The sequence below is a fragment of the Cnephaeus nilssonii genome (genome assembly GCF_951640355.1).
Source record: "Cnephaeus nilssonii genome assembly, chromosome: 5".
Classification (NCBI taxonomy): domain Eukaryota; kingdom Metazoa; phylum Chordata; class Mammalia; order Chiroptera; family Vespertilionidae; genus Cnephaeus; species Cnephaeus nilssonii.
Genome location: NC_137076.1, coordinates 32,391,273 through 32,412,671, shown reverse-complemented (window position 1 = coordinate 32,412,671; position 21,399 = coordinate 32,391,273). Strand labels below are relative to the sequence as shown.

Below are 21,399 nucleotides of genomic sequence, written 5' to 3'. Positions count from 1 at the left end.
GAGGCGCGGAGGCGCGGTGAGAGAAGAGAGCCCCAACCCCAAGGTCAGCCCCCTCCATTTTCACTGTTCCGGCCGAAGGTACTCTCATAGGGAAACCGAGACCCAGAGAGGGAAGGGGTCTGCCTGAAGGCCGTGCGGGGACGGACTGGGGAGTGCCACGCCAGGTTGGCTAGGCTGGGTCTGGAGAGGGGGAGGCTCAGAGCGGAGCTGAGCGCCTACTCTGCAGCCTCTCCCGGAGCCTGTTTCCCAGGCTGTAAGCCAGGAGCACGCGCTAGAGGGTCATAGGCTCCCGCACTTCTGGGGAGCCCTATCGGGCAACAACCCAGCTGAGCCCTTGGGCCTCAGCCTCCCCGGCGGCCGGCCTCTCCGGCCCCAGCCAATTCGACCCCACCCAGGCCTCAAGGGTTGTCACGGTCACCCCAGGACCCAGCTTCTCAGACGGTCTCTGCGGATCCTCCTCCCCCTCCGGCCCCACCCCAGCAGGGCTGACTGCTGGGAAACAAAAGGAGGGGGCCGGGCGTGCGGGCAGGTGAGGAAGGCGGGGCAAGGCCGCTGGGAGCAGGATCGATAAATCAGAGAGATGAGATCACTGCCCAGCAGACAAGATGGGGAATGGGGGGGGAGCCAGCATGGCTGTGATTGGCCCATAACCGGTGGGAGTGGGGGGCGGGGAGGCGGTGGTGCTGCCCGAGTGTCACACTGCAGTCGCCATTGTGAGTCCACGTCCACGGGGTCTGGGGTGAATGAGTGCGGAGGGCGTGGCCTTTGGGTCTGTGAGGGTAAGGCTTGTAGGGGTTGGGAGCCCCTATCTGGACTTATGTGTGCTGTGTGTCTCTATGGTGGTTTACATGCATGTGGACGGTGCGAGGGTCAGGTTGTGTGTATACTGTGTGAGATGTGAACATGCAGAGGGGTTCTGGGTCCTCCCCAGGTATATGGTTAGGGGGTCATGTGCATTTCAGTGTGGGTGTGCAGGGTCCTGGTGTGTGTCCATGTGTATGTAGGGGTTTGGGTGTGTGTCCAAGGGGTGTGTGTTCAACTTCAGCACCCCCAGGCTGGGGAAGGAGACAGAGTTAGGAGAGAGAGAACACCCACCCTAGGTCCCCTCTGGGGTCTCCCTGTGGTGCTGTCGCTGGGACCATCGCCTTCAGGAAAATGCAATGGCAGTTTGTCCCTCCCAAGTTCCTGAGTTAGGGTCTTTCTGGGTCGGAGTTTTTAAGGCCTAGGCTCAGGTGTCATCACACAGAGGGCTTGGTCACATGACATCATCCATGTGTGTGTTTCCTTTTTGTCCCTAGGAAAGAATGGCAGGAACAGAGCCCAATGGCCAGAATTCAGATCCTGGCATCAGACAAACACGAAGGCTTATCTTGTGCCCTTAGGCAGGTATCCAATCTCTGAAGCACCATTTCCTTTCGGTAAACATCACCTAACTCCTGAGTTACTGTGAAGCTTAAATGATCTTTATCAACATCTGGCACATTGTAGAATATATCAAACTCCTATGCATCCTTCAAAACCCAGCTTCAATGTCCCCTCTTCCAAGAAGCCTACCTGGCTCCCCCCACTCCAAGCTCTGCCTCTACCTCTGGGCTTCCCCCAGCTCTGGATCCCCCCTCTGGTCCCATCCAGACTCCAAGGTGTTGCAGAGCTGGGGGTCTGGATGTTGAGAGCAGTGTTTCAGATCTTCTGTGATGTAACTAGACCCTGGGTTAAATGAACGTGCGTGCGTGCGTGTGCGCTGCTGACAGCTCTTGATGCCACAGAGATTTATTGGCAAACAGCTAGAGGGTGGGGTGGGGAGGGGAGGGCATCAGGACTACTTCCAGCCTGATTTTGGGCTGGGATCAAGGCAGGAAGCTGTCTTCCATGAGTAACAGTTTAGATCCCAAGTTTGGCAGAAACCTGAGCTGTGTTGGGGACCCAGGTCCTAGCAGTGTGGACACCAAGTTCTAGGACACAGGAAGTTTCGTCTCCAGCCAGCCACTGGGGAGAGCCAGGGGTGTCTCTTTCTCTGCCTGGCCTTGCTTGGCCTGGCATGACCAGGAGAGAAGAAACTGGGGCGCTGGAAGGAGGCTCACCCTGCACAGGGCCATGGGGTCACAGGCCCCAGGGACTGGAGGACGCAGGTGGCCTAGAAGGACCTCAGACAGTTCAGAAAAGTGGAAGGAAGGAGGTTCCTCCCCCTCCCCCAGCTTCTCTAAGCCATCCCACCCCAGCCAAAGCCAGGCCCAGGCGGGGCCTGCCCACACCCCACTTCAGGGTGTAGGAAATCTGAGGCTTAGCCCAGGTGCTGGCCTGCATTCTGTCCCCCAAAGGCGGAAGGGTGCTGGTGTGTCCGGGGTCATGGTGGTGGCCCGTTTGGAGTGCCGGATGCCCATGGTGAATGCCGGGGCTCTGGCTTTGGTCACAGTGACCCGCTCAGGGCTGTGGGTGCCAGGGCCAGGAGTCTCATCCAGGGGACTTGGGGCCCGGGGCCGCCCCAGCATGGTGAAGGCGGGCGGGCGCTGGCGGTAGGCATTGGGGTCTGAGCTCTCATACTGGCCTGGGCCTGGTATCTCAGTGGGGTCCTGTGGGGGGCGGGCAGGGGGTGTGCGGCCCACCACTGTGTAGCTGGGGCTACTGGGCTTGATGAAGATCTGGGCGCCCCAGAGAGATGGCAGAGTGTAGGCGTTGGGGGCGGGGGCTGAGGTGTCCAGGGGCGGTGGACGCAGGCGGGAGCCCAGGGTGAAAGCCGGGGGGGTCCTCTGGCGCATGGGGGCCACCTTCTCCGGGCTGTAGGCCCCAGGGCCGGGTGTCACCTCCAGACCTGTGAGAATGGGCAGGAGGTTTGGCAATGGGCAGAGTGCTCCCCTGATCAAAGACCTCACATGGCTCCCCGTTGCCCACATGCATCCCGGAGCCCACAGCACTTCTGAAGAAGCCCCCAGTTACTTCTCCTTCTTCCCTACCTTGCCACACAGTGTGTTCTCTTTCAAGCCTCCAGGCCTTTGCCCAAGATCAACCCTCTGCCAGGCAAGCCTTCTGTCTCCCAGTCCCACCTCCCAGGAGCTGCTTCTCATCCTTCCAGAGCCCCAAAGTCCCTCCTCCCGGCTGCCTGTGCCACCGCCCTTCTAGGGGTCCCATGGCCTGATTCTTCCCCGCTCCCCAGACATGGCCACACTGAAGGGATGGTCCCCACCTAAGTCTAACTCCACCATTCTGAGATCTCATGAAAAAAGCAAGGACCTGTCAAATTTCAACTCCCAGCAGTTGGCCTAATATATGTTTGGGAGGATGAATGAATAAAGGATGGGTGGTGAAAGGTTGGGTGAGTAGATGAATGGATCCATGGGTATATAGATAGATGAATTGATAGATAGATCCTGGATGGATGGATCAGTAGATGGGCAAATGCGTCAATAGATGGATTGGATATGAACAGGTGAATGGGTGGGTAGGTTGATGAGTAGAAAGCTGGGCAGACGGATGGATGAATCTGAGTGAATGAGTAGATGGGTGATAGGTGCAAAGATGAAAGGGTGAATGGATAGGAGACTGGAGTCGGGTGATTAACACTTTAGGTTACAGTAAGCTGTTTGCAGCCTGTGAAGGGGATTTCCGCATTTGCCACAGTCCCCACTGCACCCTGCTGTCTCCTGATGCTGAGGGTGAGCCCCAGATGCCAGGTCACCATCACCTTGGCCCACTTCACTCATTCAGGTCTCTTAGGGCCCCCAGCCCCTCTTCTGAAGTCTTCCATTTCATCATTGCAAAGACACTGAAGTTCTAAGAGCTTGGGGATAGGAGGGGAAGAAGAAGACAGAGGCAGGACAGTCACTGAGACCCTGAAGGGACAGGGTCCTCTTGGGGTAGCACAGGCCAGATACTCACCCCGAGATTTGCCCCTCCCCTGCATGGAGTAGGCAGGAGCGCAGATTCGGCCAAACCGGGTGACTTTTGGGTCCAGGAAGTAGACCGGCCCAGGGCTGGAGTCCTGTGGAGATGCTGGAGGGAGGAGTTCAGGGTCCTGAATACATCCCTGATAGCCCCACTCCCCCCACTCAGTGCCCCTGGTTACCTTACCATGAGGCCCTTCTACCCTCCAGAAACCCACAGCCCCATCTTGGAGAGCAGAGACCTCAGCCTCCTGAGGTCTGATGGCCCTGACCGGGGACCTGGATCTCAGCTTGACTTTGTCTTGAGCACTCCTGTGCCTTCCCGATCAACGCTGTCCACCCCTCCACCTCTCCTCTGCCGTGAGCTAGGGGAGCAGTTCTAGAGAAACCAGCTCATGGGTTGGTTAGAACTGTACATAAAGTGAGAGTAACTAGGCTCTCACTAAGGTTCTGAGGGGGTTCCTTTTAATGCCCGGGCTTGTTGGCATGTGACAAGCTCAAGGGAAGGGCTCAAGGTCACATTTAAATCCCAGCAAGGCCCCCTCTGAGCTGTCACTGGGCCTGTCAGTAGTAGGATGAGAAGCTTGACAAGTGAAAGCATCCATGGGAGGAGTGGTCCAGAGCCCGGCACTTAGTAATTGGGACCAATGACTGTGGTTGTCATTACCATTTATAAGCACCACCAGATATAAGTGAATGGTAGGTTTGACAAGTATTAATTGATTTACACGTGTATGTGCACACAAAGGGCACCATGCACACACTGACGCATGTTCTTGATAAATGAGCACATCCCGACGCCTCCCATTTCCCACCTCCAGGCTTTTGCCTCTGCTACAAACTCTGCCTGGAGTCCCCTTCTCCTCCTGGGGCCTCCAGCGAACTCCTACTCATCCTATAAAGCCCAGATCCCATGCCTCCACCTCCAAGAAGTCCCGGAACATTCAGCAACGTCTACACTAACCACCCCCACCCTGATTTCCCAGGTGTGTCCTAGGAATAGAGTCGGGGACACAGGTTCCTCGGGGTCGTAGGCTAAGTTTTTAACCTTCCTGGTGACAGATGTGACACTGACTCCCTCACTTGCCTTCTGGGCCCCCTTGCACTTCTTGAGTTCTCTCTCTTTTGGTTTGGGGCGTTTGCTGATTCTGAAAGTGTGTCTGCCAGCTGCTCCCTCCCACCAAGCCTCTGTCCATGTGAATCAAAGTCCCCACATGGGACCCTTCTGGGCCCCGACTCTGGCCGACTTGGGGCCTCAGAGCAGCTCTAGAAAATGGGCTGGTGCCCTGACCAGTTTGGCTCAGTGGATAGAGCGTCAGCCTGTGGACTCAAGGGTCCCAGGTTCGATTCTGGTCAAGGGCATGTACCTTGGTTGCGGGCACATCCCCAGGAGGGGGTGTGCAGGAGGCAGCTGATCGATGTTTCTCTCTCATCAATGTCTCTAACTCTCTATCCCTCTCCCTTCCTCTCAGTAAAAAATCAATAAAATATATATTTTTTAAAAAGAACATGGGCTGATGGAGTTGGTGGTCACTGATGTGAAGGTACAGGCTTGCTGGATGACTGACAGGATGGACAGCTGGGAGCCACCCGCATCCCTGCACTTGGTGTTCCCTCACACATTCTGGCCGGGAGAAAAGTGGACATCACAGAGGTCAGGTCACCCGCTGACTAGGTGAGCCCCACTTCCTTCGATCTCGCCACCCCTGGCGTGACGAATAATGTTCACTCTCCTCTCACCACACGCTGTGAGGTCAGCAAGGCCTGGAGAGCCCCTGGCTTGTTGATGGAGCAACTGAAGCAGGCGCTCCCTCTCCGGGGCCTCTCTCCTGAGCACTGACCAGATACCCAGCCTTGTAGCTACTTTTAAGGCATTTAACCCTCACCTAATAAACATCTCCAGGCACCTAATGTTTATTTAATCCTGACAACTGTGTGTGCAAGAAGCACACTGTCCTTGTTTACAGAGGAGGAACCTGAGGCACAGAGCAGTCAAGTGGCAAGAACTGTGCTAAGTGCGGAAGGCAAATGCAGGTCCTACCCACCACACTATTCCTTGCACTCCCTTCCTCCCTAAGGAAGCAGAGGACCAGAGAGGCTCAGCAGCTTCCTGAATCCCATAGCAACCCACGGGGACCCCTGCCTCCCTCCATAGGGCCTAGATCTATGCAGTGAGACAGTGCTCCCTGGGGGGAGGTTGGAGGTTGAGGAGGCCTCTCAGAACCCCTTCTCCCACCCCCACCCCCCTGCCCACCGCTGGCCTTACCCTCGCTGGGCCTCCGGAGGAGGGAGTAGGCAGGACTGGCCACCCTGGTGCAGTCGTGGTTGATGTAGCCGACAGTGGATGGCAGGGCGTACAAGCCTGGCCCGGACCCTGTGACCAAAGCCCCCAGATCACGGCCTGGGCCTAGGTCCCCTGAAACATGGTGGGGAGCTCAGGGCCCGGCCCTGTGCCCCCACCCAGGCTCCCAGCCACCCTCCATGGCAGGGGTGGGGGGAGCAGGGGCTGCCTGCTGCAAACAAGCATTGTGAGTCAAACATGAATCACAGGGGGAGGGGCTGCGGAGCCAACAGCCTCCTCCCCCCCAAGGGCACAGGGGATGGGATGACCGAGACCTGCACACAGAAATGTGCTGTCACAGGTGGGGAAACTGAGGCCCAGACACAGAGACATCCCGTTGCAATGTTTGACGGCCTCTGCAAGAACGTCAGTGCTGCAAGAGCCAGGAAACCTAGCCATGGAGCCTGACTCCAGGTGTTTTGTTACAGACAGGGAAACTGAGGCACGATCCAGGACCCAAACTGAGATCCCACAGTGCACGTCACAGTCGGAGCGTTCAGCTCGCTGATTAATACACCACAGACTCCCCCCAGTGCTTTGCCTGGCGTCTGTCCCCCCAGGGCCCTTGGCTGTTTGGTTCGTGGCTGTACCCTCAGCACCCAGAAGGGTACGTGGCCCATAAAATGCTCAGTTCTTGGTGGGTGGAGGCATATGCAGGGTCATGGAAGCCCTAAGTTCACACCCATCCTCCTGGGCAGAAAACTGAGGTTTGGGGAAGGGCAGGGACTCCTCAGAGGCTCCCAGAAGGGGTCCCACCGCCATGGCCGCCCTCCTCCACGGCCCGCATGTACCGTTCTCCAAGGTGGCCATCCTGCAGGTCTTCCTCAGGCCGGTCTCTGGGATCTGGCACTCTGTGCACCGCCGACCCGGGGGTGCTGGCGTCTGCCGCGGAGTGGGGTCGCAGCTGAGGGTGCCCATGGTGAGCAGGGGTGGGCTGCAGGGGGCCCAGGGCTGGGCAGCAGTGACTTGATGCTGTCTCCTCAACCACAGCGGCTCTGGGTCGCAGGGTCCAGCACCGTCCCCAGTCCTCGAGGCTTCTGCCTCTGTTGGCAGCGCCCTGGCCTCACCACACCCTCCCAGGGCCCGCACAGACAGCCCCTTGTCCTTCAGCAGGGAGTCTTGGGGCCCTGGCCCAAGCAGGCTAGTCGGCAGACGCTGGCCTGGAAGTGGGGCTGGGATCGAGTGTCGGCCAGATGGCTGGACAGTCCAGGAAAGAGTCCGGTGTCAGCAGAGCGGGTCCCCTGGGAGACGGTGGAGCTGGGCAGCTGGGGCCAGAGCAGGCCCCGGGGGAGCTGGAGCCACAAACACAACACCCACAGCCTTGTAGCGGGCCGGACTGGTGAGGTCATGGACTGCATGGCCCCATTTCTACACCTGGGGAAACTGAGGCACCACTCAAGGTCATACAGCCAGTTTGCCACTCTGAGCCAAGAAGCTTACCTACTTCCTTCTTCCCTTCCTTCCTTTCCTTTTTCCTTCCTCCCTTCCTTTATCCAACAATCACTTAATGAGCACCGGCCGTGTACTAGGTTTGTTTGGGTTGGTGAGGACACAACAGGACAGACAGACAGGGAGCTGATGTTCTTGGAAGGAGAAAGAGAAAATAAACAATAGCCCAGCCAGCGTGGCTCAGAGGTTGACCAGGAGGTCACGGTTCGATTCCTGGTCAGGGAACATGCCCAGGTTTCGGGCTCGATCCCCAGTGTGGGGCCTGCAGGAAGCAGCCGATCAATGATTCTCTCTCATCATTGATGTTTCTATCTCTCCCTCTCCCTTCCTCTCTGAAATCAATAAAAATATTTTGTAAAATGATAAATTAATAGATGAGTGTAGTATATTACAAGGTGTTAAATGTGTTGTAAAACACAGAGCAGGGTCAGGAGTCCAAGATGGCAATGAGGGAGCCGCCGAGTTCTATTAGGGGAGGATGAGAGGTCACTGCACTGAGAAGGTAGGAGAAGAGGATACAGAATGGCTGTGCAAAGGCTCTGGGGCAGGAGCAAGGATGGCAAGGAGGCAGTGTGGTCCTCCAGAACAGCCACTGCCTCCCAGGAGCCCACAAGGATTTATTCCAGCCCCATCTAGAGTAACATCCCTGCTCACCGAAGGCTACTGCTATGTCAGGCTGCAAGACAAGGCTCAGGAAAACTTGGCTGAACAGAATACAATCCTGTCTCTTCCATGGTATCCTTGTTTGTGGCTGTATTGCCGGGCCCTTTTGAACTGTAATGTTTTAACAGCTTTACAGAGTTACTAGAGGCCTGGTCATGCATGGATAGGGTCCCTAGGCCTGGCCAGCGATCAGGGTCAATCTGTAGGGTGACTGGCAGAACAATCGGGGGGCCCCTGCTGGCACCCACCTTGGCGGGCCTAGGGCCTACTGGCTGGGGGCGGCTCCTGCAGTGAGTGTTTGCCCCCTGTTGGTCAGTGTGCATCATAGCGACCAGTTGTTACACCAATTGTTCCACCGTTCGGTTGATTTGCATATTAGGCTTTTATTATCTATTATAAAAGAGTAACATGCAAATTGACTATAACTTTGTGACACCCACCAGCCAATCAGGAGCGAGTATGCAAATTAACCCAACAAAGCTGGAGGGATAATTTGCATGTGTAGGCGCCACCAGGGGCAATGACGCAGGCGTTCTGCACCATCCCAGCCACTCCGGGCCTCTGGGCAGCGTGGGAAGGCAGAAAGGCGGCTCCGGCCAGAGCAAAGACGGTGCCAGCAGCCAGGGGAAGGAAGGCCCATTCTTGCACGAATCTTCGTGCATCAGGCCTCTAGTATAGGATAATCACATACCATACAATTCACTCCGCAATGTAAATTTTAATACATTCTGTCATTTTTAAACTTTTTAATAAAAATGTTATTGTCTATGTAAAAGGTTACAAAACAAGTCTTAAATGAAAAGAAAAAAAAAATCTTAAAATCAATGACCAAAGGTTTCACCTTAAAAATTTTAAAAAAGGCCCTGGCTGATGTGGCTCAGTTCATTGGAGTGTCGTCATCCCATACACCAAAGAGTGGCAGGTTTGATTCCTGGTCAGGGCACATGCCAGGGTTGCAGGATCAATCCCTGGTAGGGGCATGCAGGAGTCAGCCAATTAATGTTTCTCTCTCACATCAAGGTCTCTCTCCCTCTTCCTCTCTCTAAAAAATCAATTTTTTAGAAGTTAGAAAAAGAAGAGTAAGTGGCAGGAAGGGGATAAAAAACGTAACAGCAGAGCCCTAGCCCATTTTGTTCAGCATCGGCTCAAGGACTGAAGGGTCGCAGGTTCAATTCCAGTCAAGAGCACATACCTTGGTTGCAGGTTCAACCCCCAGTCCCCACTTGGGGCTTGTGTGGGAGGCAAACAATCAATGTGTGTCTCATACATCAATGTTTCTCTGTCTCTCCCCCTCCCTTCCACTCTCCCTAAAAAAAAAAAAAATCAGTGGGAAAAATATCCTCAGGTGAGGATTAACAAAAAACACACAAAACAAAGAAACAAGCAAACAAAAATGTAATAGCAGAAATGCATGAAATAGAAAACTGTAGAAAGAATTAACTACCCTTCCCCCCCCAAAAAAAAAAAAAAAAAAAAGCTGGTTCTTTAAAAGAATCAACAAATTTGATAAACCTCTAGCCAGACTGATCAAGGGAAGAAGAGGAAGAGATACAACATCAGGAATACAAGAGGCACAGCCCTGCAGACCCACACATGGGAGTGAGTGCGCGGCCCACATGCACATTCCGTATGTGCATCATCTTTAATGATCACAGCATCTCCCTGAGGAAGGCGCTGTGACTGAACTTCACCTGTGGTCACAGACGGAGAAACAGGCTCAGAGAGTGCAAATAACATGTGTAGGTCCCTCAGTAACTCATCAGCAGAACTGGGCCTTGAACCCAGGACTTTGTAATCAAAGCTGAGAGTCAAGGGCTTCTTCTAGGTTCTAATCCCAGCTCAGCTTTCTGGTGGTGCCCAAAGTCACGGTGGATTCCTGTGGCCCTAAGAATAAAAGCCAAGTCCTCACTGTCACACAAGGCTCTCTTGTCCCCTCTGCCCTCACCTCCACCCCTCAATCCTCGCTCCTCCACTCCCACCACGTCAGCTGGCTTATCATCCCATGAACCACTAAGACAGTTTCCACCTCAGGGCCTGCACCTGCCCTCCCTCCACCTGGATGCCTTGACCAGCAAATGAGCCCACAGTTGGCTCCAGCCTCAGTCCCCTGTGGGCCCCCCACATTGGATGAGCCATTTGATTTTTTCCAGAAGCAGCAGAAACTTCAGAGCTGTGGCCAGAACCAGGCACTGAGGAGGGAGATGACAGAAAAATACCCCAAACTCTCTCTCTCCTCCTGCCAGTCAGAGCCTCCCATTGACCAAAACTGGCCAGAAGTGCAGGAGCCCAGGGACCCCACCACTGAGGTCAGCCAGGCACAGAAAAGACAGATGTCCCTCTGCAGGTTGCTCCCCAAAACCAGCCCAGGCTGCATCAGCCAGCAGGCAGTGCACATCACTGGAGACCCTGGTTCCAGCCGGAACTCAGACCCAACTGCCTCCGTTTCCCACTGAAGGGAAACTATGACCACCTTCCAGGATTCTGCTGGGGCTTGGCCCTGATTGCCTCGGTTTCCCCACTGTAACTCGGGAAGGAACCAAGAGCAAGGGCAGAGTGGAATGGCCACCTGAGCCTGTGAAGGGCAGCTTTGAGGGCCTGCGGGCCCGGCCACCTCACCAGACAGAGATCAGCCCCACTTCAGTCCTCGGGTCCCCCACTGATGGCGCCCGATGGCACCCCTTCTGTCTGGGACTCACATTTAGCGCAGAGCTCTTCCCCAGCTGCCAAATAAGTGGCATGCAAATGAGCTGCTATTTCATTTAAAGCATGTGCAAACAAGCCATGGTGGGGGGTTTTATTATTGATTTCAGGGAGAGGAAGGGGGGGGAGAGAGAGAGAAACATCAATGATGGGAGAGAATCCTCTATTGACTGTCTACTGGAACGGACCCCGAAACCTGAGCGTGTGCCCTGCCTGGGAATCAAACTGTGACCTCCTGCCTCATGGGTCAACGCTCACCCACTGAGCCACACCTGCCGGGCAAACAAGCCATGTTTTTAATTCAGTCTGACCCATTGACAGAAGAGAGCTACTCCGAGGAAAAGACAAAAGGAACCCGGATTGGGAGTGAGGGTGTGAGGATCCAGGGCACCTCCCTGGGCCTCAGGATTCTGAAGGATTGATACAGTTGGTGCTCCCTAAATTACAGCCTTATCCTGGTTACTAATTCAGCCAGTATTTATCTGTCTTCCCACTATGCGCCGGGCGGGTCTGAACAAAACACGTACACTCCCTTCCTCACCGTTTTGTCGCGAGTGGCAAATAACTGAATTTCACATGACTTTGGAAGGTAAGGAGTGCCGTGAAAAAAGATCAAGAACCAGGAGGGTTGGCGGTGTGGGGGGTTTGCAGTTTGAAATGGGTGGTCAGGCCCTAGCTGGTTTGGCTCAGTGGATAGAGCGTTGGCCTGCTAACTGAAAGGTCCCAGGTTCGGTTCTGGCCAAGGGCACATGCCGGGGTTGTAGGCTTGGTCCCCCAGTCGGGGGCTTGCAAGGGGCAGCCAATCAATGATTCTCTCTCATCATTGATGTTTCTATCTCTCTCTCCCTCTTCCTTCCTCTCTGAAATCAATAAAAATATACTTTTTTTTAAAAAGAAAGAAAGAAATGGGTGGTCAGGGGAAGCCTCGCTAAGAAGGTGACATTGGATAAGAGACCTGAAAGCGGTGAGGGGGGCGGGGGCGTCTGGAGAAAGGGCTTGCTGAGCAGAGGGCACACAGCCGTCCAAGGCCTGAGGCTGGCCGGTGCCTGGCATGTTGGAGGGACAGCAGGAAGGCCCAGGGGGCTGGAACGGAAGGAGTGAAGGGGTGAGAGGGAGGAAGTGAGGGCAAGGAGGTGACAGGGCAGGTCGTGCAGGGTCCTCTTGGCGCGGGAGGACTTGGGCTATTACCCTGAGGGACGTGGGAGCCGTGAGGGCTGTGGACGGAGCAGGAGCCTGCCCACTCGGTGCTCATCGCATCCTCTGGTGGCTACTGCCGGGAGGACAGGCTGTGGAGTCCGAGGGCCGACTCTGACTCAGCTGCTCACAGGCGCCTCCTGGTGGCAGCGAGGGAGAACAGGCCGTGGGCGGCGCCGGGAGACCACGGTAGAGGGGACTGACGCCTGGTCCAGGAGGGATAGTGGGGGAGGTTGGGGGAGCGGGATAAGGGGACAGGGGGTGGGAGGTTGGTGGTGAGGAGGGAGAAGGATGGTGGGTTCCACCTAGATGGAGGATGGGGGTGATAAACAAGTGGGTTCTGGGTGTGTTCTTAAACTAGAACCGACAGGTGTGCGTTGGGTGTGGAGATTGAGGAAGTCGGATGTATTCAGGCCGCCTCCAGGATTTGGGCCTCAGAACCGGGAGCGTGGAGCCGCTGTAAGGAGGAGGGGGGAGATGCAGGAGCAGGGAGGTGCAGGGGGGGCAGGTGTTAGGAGAAGACCCAGAGTTCAGTTTTGGAATTGTACGTTTAGGGCTCTGCTAGGAGGTGCATGTGGACACCGGTAGGCTGGTTGTCTATGCGTCATAACAAATCTCCCCAAAGGCAGTGGCTTAAAACAACACGTATGTTATTTATCTCACAGTTTTCAGGCTGCAGAGCTGGATTCTCTGCTCGGGCCGCACTGATGGTGTTGGCCAGCACTGGGCCTTACTAAGCTAGACTGGGGAAGGGTGCACGCTCAGCTCCCGCAGGGCGTCGCGGATTCATTCACATGTTGTCCTAGGACTGGGGCCCCCCTCCTTGCTGGCTGTTAGCTGGAAGCCGCTCTCAGCTTCTGTCCGTGTGGCCTTTTATCCCAAGCGAGGCAGGAGCCAGGGAGGATTCGGGGCCGAGGAGGGGCATGGTCTGGTGTAAGAGGAAGGGAAGAGTCAACATGGCTGTTGATTTCTTCAGTTGTTCATTATCCATTTCTCCCATGTAACACGCACACATGCACACGCACAGGAAGAGGCAGGAGCCGAACCCCTTGTGTCCTGAGGGTCCAGAACATCACGGGCCCACGGCAGGTGCACAACAAATACCTGTTGAAGAGAGGGGTGAAGGGGGTCTCGCATCAACACTGCTGCTGCTGCTGGTCTGAGTTTTCAGCATCCTTTTCTAAAATCATTTGGGGCTTCAAGTAAGGACACACACACACACACACACACACACACACACACACGCACACGCACACACACGCCCATGAGGCTGGGTTTATCGGGTGACCCATTGTTTCCTGCCCTTGGTGCACAGGAGTGGCAGGCCAGGTGTTCACAAGAGCTGCCACCCCATCCAGTGTCAGCTCATGCCTGACCTGTCACTTCCCACCTCCCCAGTGCCTCCGAACTGTCCTTTGTCCAGTGGCCAGTCTCCTGACTCAGGCTCACGTGCCTCCGTGGCCGCCTGCCCCTTTTTCCATGAGGCCTCTAACAAGGCGGCCTTGTTCTTCCCGGAGGACTAGGACGCAGAGAACCTGCCAGCCACCGCCCCCCCCCCCCCCCCCGCCTCTATCCTAGAAAAAGCTGGCTCTGCATATGGGACCGAAACAACTTTGTTCTATTGGGTGCCCTGCTGCATGGCTGCCAAGCCCCCATTTTACAGACGAGGACACTGAGATTCAGAGGAAAAGGTGGCTCACATTCAGAGGACGGGGAGACTGAAGAGGGGTCCCAGCAGGCTTTCCTGGAGCCCACAAAGTCCTACCTGACCAGGTCCTTTCTCCTCTCTGGCTTCATCCATCCCTCTGGCACAGCCCCTCTGGCCCCTTACCCCCTTGCCCGCCCCCCCCCTTTTTTTATTTTGAGAACAATAAACACGTTTATTACATGAACTAAGATAGGAGGGAGGGGAATTTATTTGCCGTTCTGGGCCTTGGTTTTCCTCAGCTAGAACTCCAACGCATAGCCATCTGCACGGCCACACTGGTCTGCTTTTTTTATCCTTACCCAAGGAGTGAGGATCTTTTTTCCTTTTATTTGTTAGAGTGGAAGGGGAGGGGGAGGAAGAGGAGAGAGAGAGAAACATCAAGATAAGAGAGACACATTGATTGGCTGCCTCACACACACACAAACACACACACACTTCACTGGGGTCTGGAAATCACCCACCCAGGTATGTGCCCTTGACCAGGAATCGAACCCGATACCCTCCAGTGCCCAGGCTGGCACTCTAACCACTGAACCACGTGGGTGAGGCACTGGCCTGGTCTTGAAGCAAAGCATGCAAGAAGCTTGCCCTGTTGGGACTGCTCCTCTAGAAAATTGCTGATTTGGGCATTCTTTTCCCTTTCATCATATTTTTTCTGAATTTTCTTTGATTTTTTTGTTTGTTTAAAATACCTTCCTCCTCAGTAGTTAGCTTGGCCTCCTTCTTGTGGCCCAGGCGCAGTGCATAGTGGGACTTGTACCACTGTCGGTAGGGTGTGCTGTCAATGAGCACCAAGCAGTTCTTTACCAGGGTTTTGGTGCAAACTAGGTCACTGTTGGATGCATTGTAGACAACATCAATAATCCCTGCTTTGCACATACAACACTCTGAGCCCCAGAAGAAGTTGCCCGTGTCCAGCCTCGAGGCAAGGTACTTGTTGCCTCCCTGCATGCAGTCTGTGTGTATTTAGTAAGGGCCAATCTTAGTGGTAACAGCAGGGTGCCCCGGCTTATATATTCAATTTTTTGTGGTAGGGCATTCTCTTGCCCCTGGTCTTATGGTGCTTGTGCCAGTTGTCCTGAGAGATGCCCATGGCTCAGCATCCCCTAGAAAGAGACGGCCCACTTGCTTTTTAAAAACATACCAGGTAACCCAGCCAGGCGTGACTCAGTGGTTTAGAGTCTACCTGTGAAACAGGAAGTCACGGTTCGATTACTGGTCAGGGCAAATGCCCAGGTTACGGGCTCAATCCCCAGTGTGGGGTGTACAGGAGATAGCTGGTCAATGATTCTCTCATCATTGGTGTTTTTATTTCTCTCTCCCTCTTCCTTCCTCTATGAAATCAACAAAAATTCAATACAAACAAACAAAAAATACCAGGTACCCCTGGCGAGTGTGGCTCAGTTGGTTGGAACCTTGTCCTGTGCACTGAAGTGCTGAGGGTTTGATTCTAAGACAGGGCACATACCCAGGTTGCAGGTTTGATCCCGGTTGGAGCGCCTGGGGGAGGCAACTTATCGATGTCTCTCTCTCTCTCTCTCTCTCTCTCTCTCTCTCTCTCTCTCTCCTGCCCCCCTTCCTTCTTCTCTAAAATCAATAGAAACCTATCCTCGGGTGAGGTTAAAAAAAAAAAAAAAACACTCCAGCCCCCACTGGTTTGGCTCAATGGATAGAGTGTCGGCCTGCAGACTGAAGGGTCCCAGGTTCGATTCCGGTCAAGGGCATGTGCCTTGGTTGTGGGCACATCCCCAGTAGGAGGTGTGCAGGAGGCAGCTGATTGATGTTTCTCTCTCATCGATGTTTCTGACTCTCTATCCTTCTCCCTTCCTCTCTGTAAAAAAAATCAATAAAATATATTTAAAAAACAAAAAACAAAACTCCAGGTAGCTCTGGCCTCAGGGCCTTCGCACTCACTGTACCTTCTACTTGGTACATCCTTTCCCACACAGATGTTTGCTAATTCTCTTCCCTTCCTTCAAGTTGGTGCTCACATCTGTTGATCTGAACAAATCTTCCTCTGACCATCCAACTTGATTCTACAACTTGCCCCAGCTGCATATTGCCAACCCCCCTTCCATTTCACTTTTTCTTTGTCTCCTAGCTTATCGCCAGCTGGGGCAACCAGCTAAGTGTATTTGTAGGGTAGTTACTTGTTGCACAACGGGGGGCTGGAATTTGTCAGAGGTGTAAAATGTGCAGTTTTGCAAGCTGGCTGATGTAGCTGTGATGCAAGAATCAGGACCCACTACAAAGCAGGGCTGTTTGCCCTGGAGCGCCAGTCCTTCAACATTTACAGTTGTCTGTTTATTATGCTTAATGTTTGTGGCTACCCTGGGCCCCATTAGAATATAAGTTCCTGGGGCAGGGGTCTGCCCACCTTGCTCTCTGCTGTCACCCTGGCACCTAGGACAGTGGTCGGCAAACTCATTAATCAACAGAGCCAAATATCAACAGTACAACGATTGAAATTTCTTTTGAGAGCCCAATTTTTTAAACTTAAACTTCTTCTAACGCCACTTCTTCAAAATAGACTCGCCCAGGCCATGGTATTTTGTGGAAGAGCCACACTCAAGGGGCCAAAGAGCCGCATATGGCTCGCGAGCCACAGTTTGCCGACCACCTAGGTCCTAGGACAATGCTTGGCAACTAGTTGGCACTCAAAAATATGCCAAGGTTGAGGGTTCGATCCCCAGTCAGGGCACACACAAGAATCAACCAATGAATGCATAAATAAATGGAACAACAAATTGATGTTTCTCCCTCTCCCTTCCTCTCTCTAAAAATCAATAAATAAAACATTTAAAATAAATATTTGTTGAATTAATGAGTGACCCTCGTCCGTAACAACTGATACTCACAAAGTTGGACCCTCCTGACAAAATCAGTCCTCAGCACACCCTGGTCCCTAGCACCATTATGTCAGTTCCCAGAGACATCTTTTCAACCTGAGATAAAACAGTGGCTGCTCCCTAGCACCTTGACCCTTGGCCAGGCAATAAGACTCTGGATGCCTTAGCAACATGACTCCATCCGAACAACACGACCTTTATCATCATCCCAGCCCCATAGCGAGATGCCCGAGCAGCTCCTGGTGTCCTGATCCCAGCCCGGGAAGCGGCGGGGGGGGGGGGGGGGGGGGGGGGGGGCGGTGACATAGAAGAAACACTATGGCCTCGGACTCAGGTCTCAGGGATCATCCTTTGTGCGTTCATTCAGCACCTTGAGCACCTGTCGTCTGGGTTGAAAGATGCAGTAACTTTTTACCTTCCCCGTGACCTCCCCCAAGGCAACACGACCTGCCCCTGTCCCTGGTTCTAGGCAATGCATTGCAGCCAGGGAACTGGGGGACAGAAGTTGGTTTAAAGAAGCACGGGGTTTTGTAAAAAGGGGGAGAGGGAGGAAGGGAAGAAAGAAGGGAGGGAGGGAGGGAGGGAGGGAGGGAGGAAAGAGCGGTGGCGCTGGGTATGCGCAGCGCCTCAAGCCCAGTCCCCGAGCGGAGCCGAGCCGTGCAGGTGGCGCAGGGATGCGGGTGACAGGCGAGTGGGAGGAGGGAGGCTAGAGAGGCCCTGCGGTGCGCGTGGCCTTGTGGGAAACGAAGCCCCTGGCCGCAGACCCGCGGCGCCCGTAGCATGCTGGGAGGTTTGGTCCCGCAAAGGCAAGGAGCGCACCGGAGCAGCCAGGAGAGACAGGGAGCGCGAGTGCGCGGCGATGGCAGCGGAAGCGGCGACTGAGTCCGGCCGCAGCCAGACCCGAGTTCCCCCCGGCCCCCCGCGACTCCGGGCTGCAGATACGGGAGCCCCACTGGGCCGAGCCAGGGACCGCGGCCGGGGCCCCATGCCCGCGAGAGGAAGCGGATGAACCGCAATGTCCTGCTGGTCAAGAAGATCATCCAAGGATGGCGGCGCCGTGAGTACCGGAGGGCCGGCCCGACGCGGGACCCCGCCCCCGCCGCTGCCCCTGACAGTGGGCACCCACAGCCCATCTAGACCAGCTGAGACTCAGCGTCCGCCTTGGAAGATGAACCTGGCCTCATCCCCCTACTCAGGACCCGCAAACCCAGCCTGGTCCACCCCGGCACAGTCCTGCAACCCCGACTCCCCACCCTCCCTGCTGATCCACCCCCCCACTCCACCTGGACCCTTCTCTGAATCTGGCCCCACCTCATCGCCCAGCCCTGGCTGCCAGCCTCCCATCCCGCCCAATCCCCTGGCCCCACTCGGGTTGCAGGTGCAGACACTGCGACTGAACGAAGCTCCTTTGGCAGAGAACTTCCCTGAGGGGCTCTGGTCTGGGCGTTGACCCAGACACACACCCCCAGCCCCTCCCCCTCTACAGTCAGGCCTCTCCCACCCGGGGTTTCCCAGCCTCTGACATTCCCAGCACTGCTGGCATTGGGACCTGACTATTCTCAGGGCACTGTGGGGTGTCAAGCAGCACCTTTGGCCCCCACCCCCCCTGATGTCAGGAGCACCTCCAAACTTGATAACCACTGATGTCCCCAAACATCACCCAATGTCCGCCAGGGTGGGGAGTGGACAAAATTACCCCCAGTGAGAACCACTGTCCCAACCCCTTCAGACAGCAGGGGTTCCCAGGTCTCAGCCTGAGGTGAAGGTAGAGAGGGGAGCTCATCACGTGACCAAGAATATTTCCATTCTGTGTCCCAGGGGGGCCACAGACCCAGTCTGGGGCCAGAACCCCCTGCCCACCAGAAATGGAATTTGAGCTACACAAGATCATGTAAATTCTCCAGCAGCCATGTTGAAAAACAAAAAAAAAGAAATGGGTGGCATAAATAAAATTAGTTTTAGAAAATATAAAATAAAATGCACTTTCCTTAACCCATGTTGACCTGGAGAAGAATATACCTGGCCAAGAAGGAATCCTTGTGGTTTAGTGGACCCAATTTCATAGCCAGAGTCTAGCAGCCATTGTTTACAGGGGCCTTTCAGCCAAGCTACATATCTGAGAAAAGCCACAGACTGGGCTGTCAGGCTCCTGCACTGTGCTCCTGCAACAGAGTCGCTCTTATGAGAGAACTCCAAGGATCAAAATTTGACCACTAGGACTGAGATGTTCCCCACCCAATTGGAGCTGTGCAGCTGTAGCATTTGCATCTTACAGACCAATCAGAGCATTTCATTCCAACTACTCCATGCAGTGCCTTTTTTTATATATCTATAATAATAAAAGCATAATATGCTAATTAGACCAGACGTCCTTCCAGATGACCTTCCGACCTTCCAGATGAAGCTGGGGCTGCGAGGGAAGCCCGGGTCCTGGGTGCCAGAGGAAAGCCGGAGTCGGCAGCCGGGGGAAGGAAGGCCTACTCTTGCAGGAATTTCGTGCATCGAGCCTCTAGTATATATATATATATATTTTATTGATTTCAAAGAGGAAGGGAGAGGAAGAGATAGAAACATCAATGATGAGAGAAACTCATTGAATGGCTGTTTCCTGCATGCCACCTACTGAGGATCGAGCCCACAATCTGGGCATTCGCCCTTGACCAGAATCAAACTGGGGACGAAGACCTGATGAACTGAAACAGCCCTTCCTACTCTAGAGCCTTCTGTGTGGTCATGTATTAAACCGACCCACCCAGGCTTCCACCATCCCCAAGACTCACCAAAACAGGGAGTTACCCCAAAGGGCAGGACTTGGGCTGACACTTCAGGTATGGGGTCCTCCAGCACCAGAGCTGGGTGGGGGGACCTGACAGGGGTCCCAAAGGACCCACCTGCTCTCCTAGCTGCAGCCCACTCCCAAAGAAAGAGCCTCGAGCCCCCAGCTGACCGGTGGTGCCGGTGGTGCCGGTGAGGGGAGCTTGCCCGGGCTGGTGAGAAGGATGTTCCTGGAGGGAAAAGGCATCTCCAGGGCTCCCTCTCCTGGACACCCTCCTTGGCCCAAGTCCCTGCAGAGCACCAGTGTTGTCATGGGGCAGCAAAGACCAGGATGTTGGGTCTTGGAGAGGGGGCTGGGACCCTCTGTGGGAAGGCGGCTTCCTGCCGGGCCCGCTGAGGACTTCCTCCCTGGTGGGGACAATGCCGGGAAGGGGATCTGGGGGCAGTCTGCAGGAAGCCCAGGCCAAGGGTTGCTGGGAGGAGGGATTGAGCAAGGACCTCAGCCCAAAACCAGGCGGCTCCCACGGACTGAGTCTTCCAGGAACAACACCACATGTCCCAGATGCAGGTGTGAAATTGGTTAAGTCCACAGCTATTGTTGCCCTCAGGCTTCCAGGGGCCTCCCCCTCCCCCCTCCCTGGGGTCCACCCAGACTCCTGCCCCATCCCTTTCTTCTCTCCCCGTGCCGCCCCCCCCCACCCCCCCACCCCCGTTGTCTGTCTCTTTCTCCTCCCCCTTCTTTCCCTTTTCCCTAGGCTTCACCTCTGCCCAGAACCTTCTTCATCTATTCAGCCCACCTATCCTCAGGGTGGTGGCCCTGACCACCCCCCCACCCCAGGTCATGGGGTTCTCCTCAGTGCTCTCTTACCGCGATGTGAACCTGAATGTGAAGATGCACCCATCACTTACACAGATCGAGCTCAGATCTGGGAGCTTGGGGTGGGCACAGTGGGGGAGGCAGGGCCCAGAGAGCTGGTCACGCCCTGCAAGGGGCCTCAACTGCCAGGGCAGCAGGAAGTAGGGTCAGAGCCGGGGAAGAGGCCCATTCACCAGGCCAGCTGGGTTAAGGGCCCAGCTTCCCGAGAAGGGCCCACACCTCCGGGCTGGGGAGGACCGAAACTTGGAGTCCATCTTCCTGTGTGGCCTTTCCCGGCACCAGGGCAGGGGGGTTGGGACCAAGGAAGGTGGACACTGAGTTCACACACACGGACCCTTGCCTCTTGAGGCCTCAGTCCCTCAGCCTCAGTTTACCCCTTCTGTTCCCAGCCCCTCAGAGCCTCCGTTTCTCCCCCTGACAGGCTGGGGAGACACAGACAGGCAGAGCGGTGGTGCTTAGAAATCCCATCTCCTGGCTGCCCAAGGGAAACGGGCACAGGCCACACCTTGAGTTTGGTTCAGGACAAACCAGGATGCCTCGTTCCTCCTGTGTGTCTGCTCTGATGGTGTCTGCGGTCAGGGGGGCCATGGCAGACAAGATCCCCACCCCACCCCACCCCCCGCTTTGGGACAGGGGAGTTAAGGACTCTGAGGAAAGCACACCTGGATGGATTAAGTGAGATAGAGGAGAGGGCTGTGGGAAGGTGGCTGGGGAGGACTCTAAGGTGGCAGCATTTGGGCAGAGACTGAGCAGGGTGAGGGCACAGCCCTGCAAAGGCCTGATCCCCAAGGGCTCTAGCCAGCACGGAGTTGGGCTTTCCTTTATGCCATAGGCAGCCTTGGGGTGTCTGTGTGCTCAGAAGGTTGTGTGCTGAGTGGTGATCGGGTGGGAAGGGCAGACAGGGAAATGGGAACTAGGCTGAGAGGCAAATTCGGGCGTTGGGAAGTGAGGGCCTCAGGACGGGC

At 55.2% G+C, this 21,399-nt stretch overlaps 1 protein-coding gene and 1 pseudogene across 2 annotated transcripts; both read right to left on the bottom strand.

Annotated features, from left to right (window-relative positions):
• Positions 1–2,258: 2,258 nt before the first annotated feature.
• Positions 2,259–7,137, bottom strand: CIMAP1D (CIMAP1 family member D; the record flags this gene model as incomplete). Its single annotated transcript, XM_079773089.1, has 4 exons — positions 2,259–2,809; positions 3,874–3,987; positions 6,145–6,252; positions 7,011–7,137. The coding sequence occupies 4 exons, from the start codon at positions 7,135–7,137 to the stop codon at positions 2,259–2,261; spliced, it is 900 nt and encodes a 299-aa protein (XP_079629215.1).
• A 7,035-nt stretch (positions 7,138–14,172) lies between these two features.
• LOC307100618 (small ribosomal subunit protein eS8-like) lies at positions 14,173–15,026 on the bottom strand (annotated as a pseudogene). Its single transcript has 2 exons — positions 14,484–15,026; positions 14,173–14,208 (listed from the first exon to the last, which is right to left on the bottom strand). The product of its transcript is annotated as a small ribosomal subunit protein eS8-like (transcript).
• Between the last annotated feature and the right edge of the window lie 6,373 nt (positions 15,027–21,399).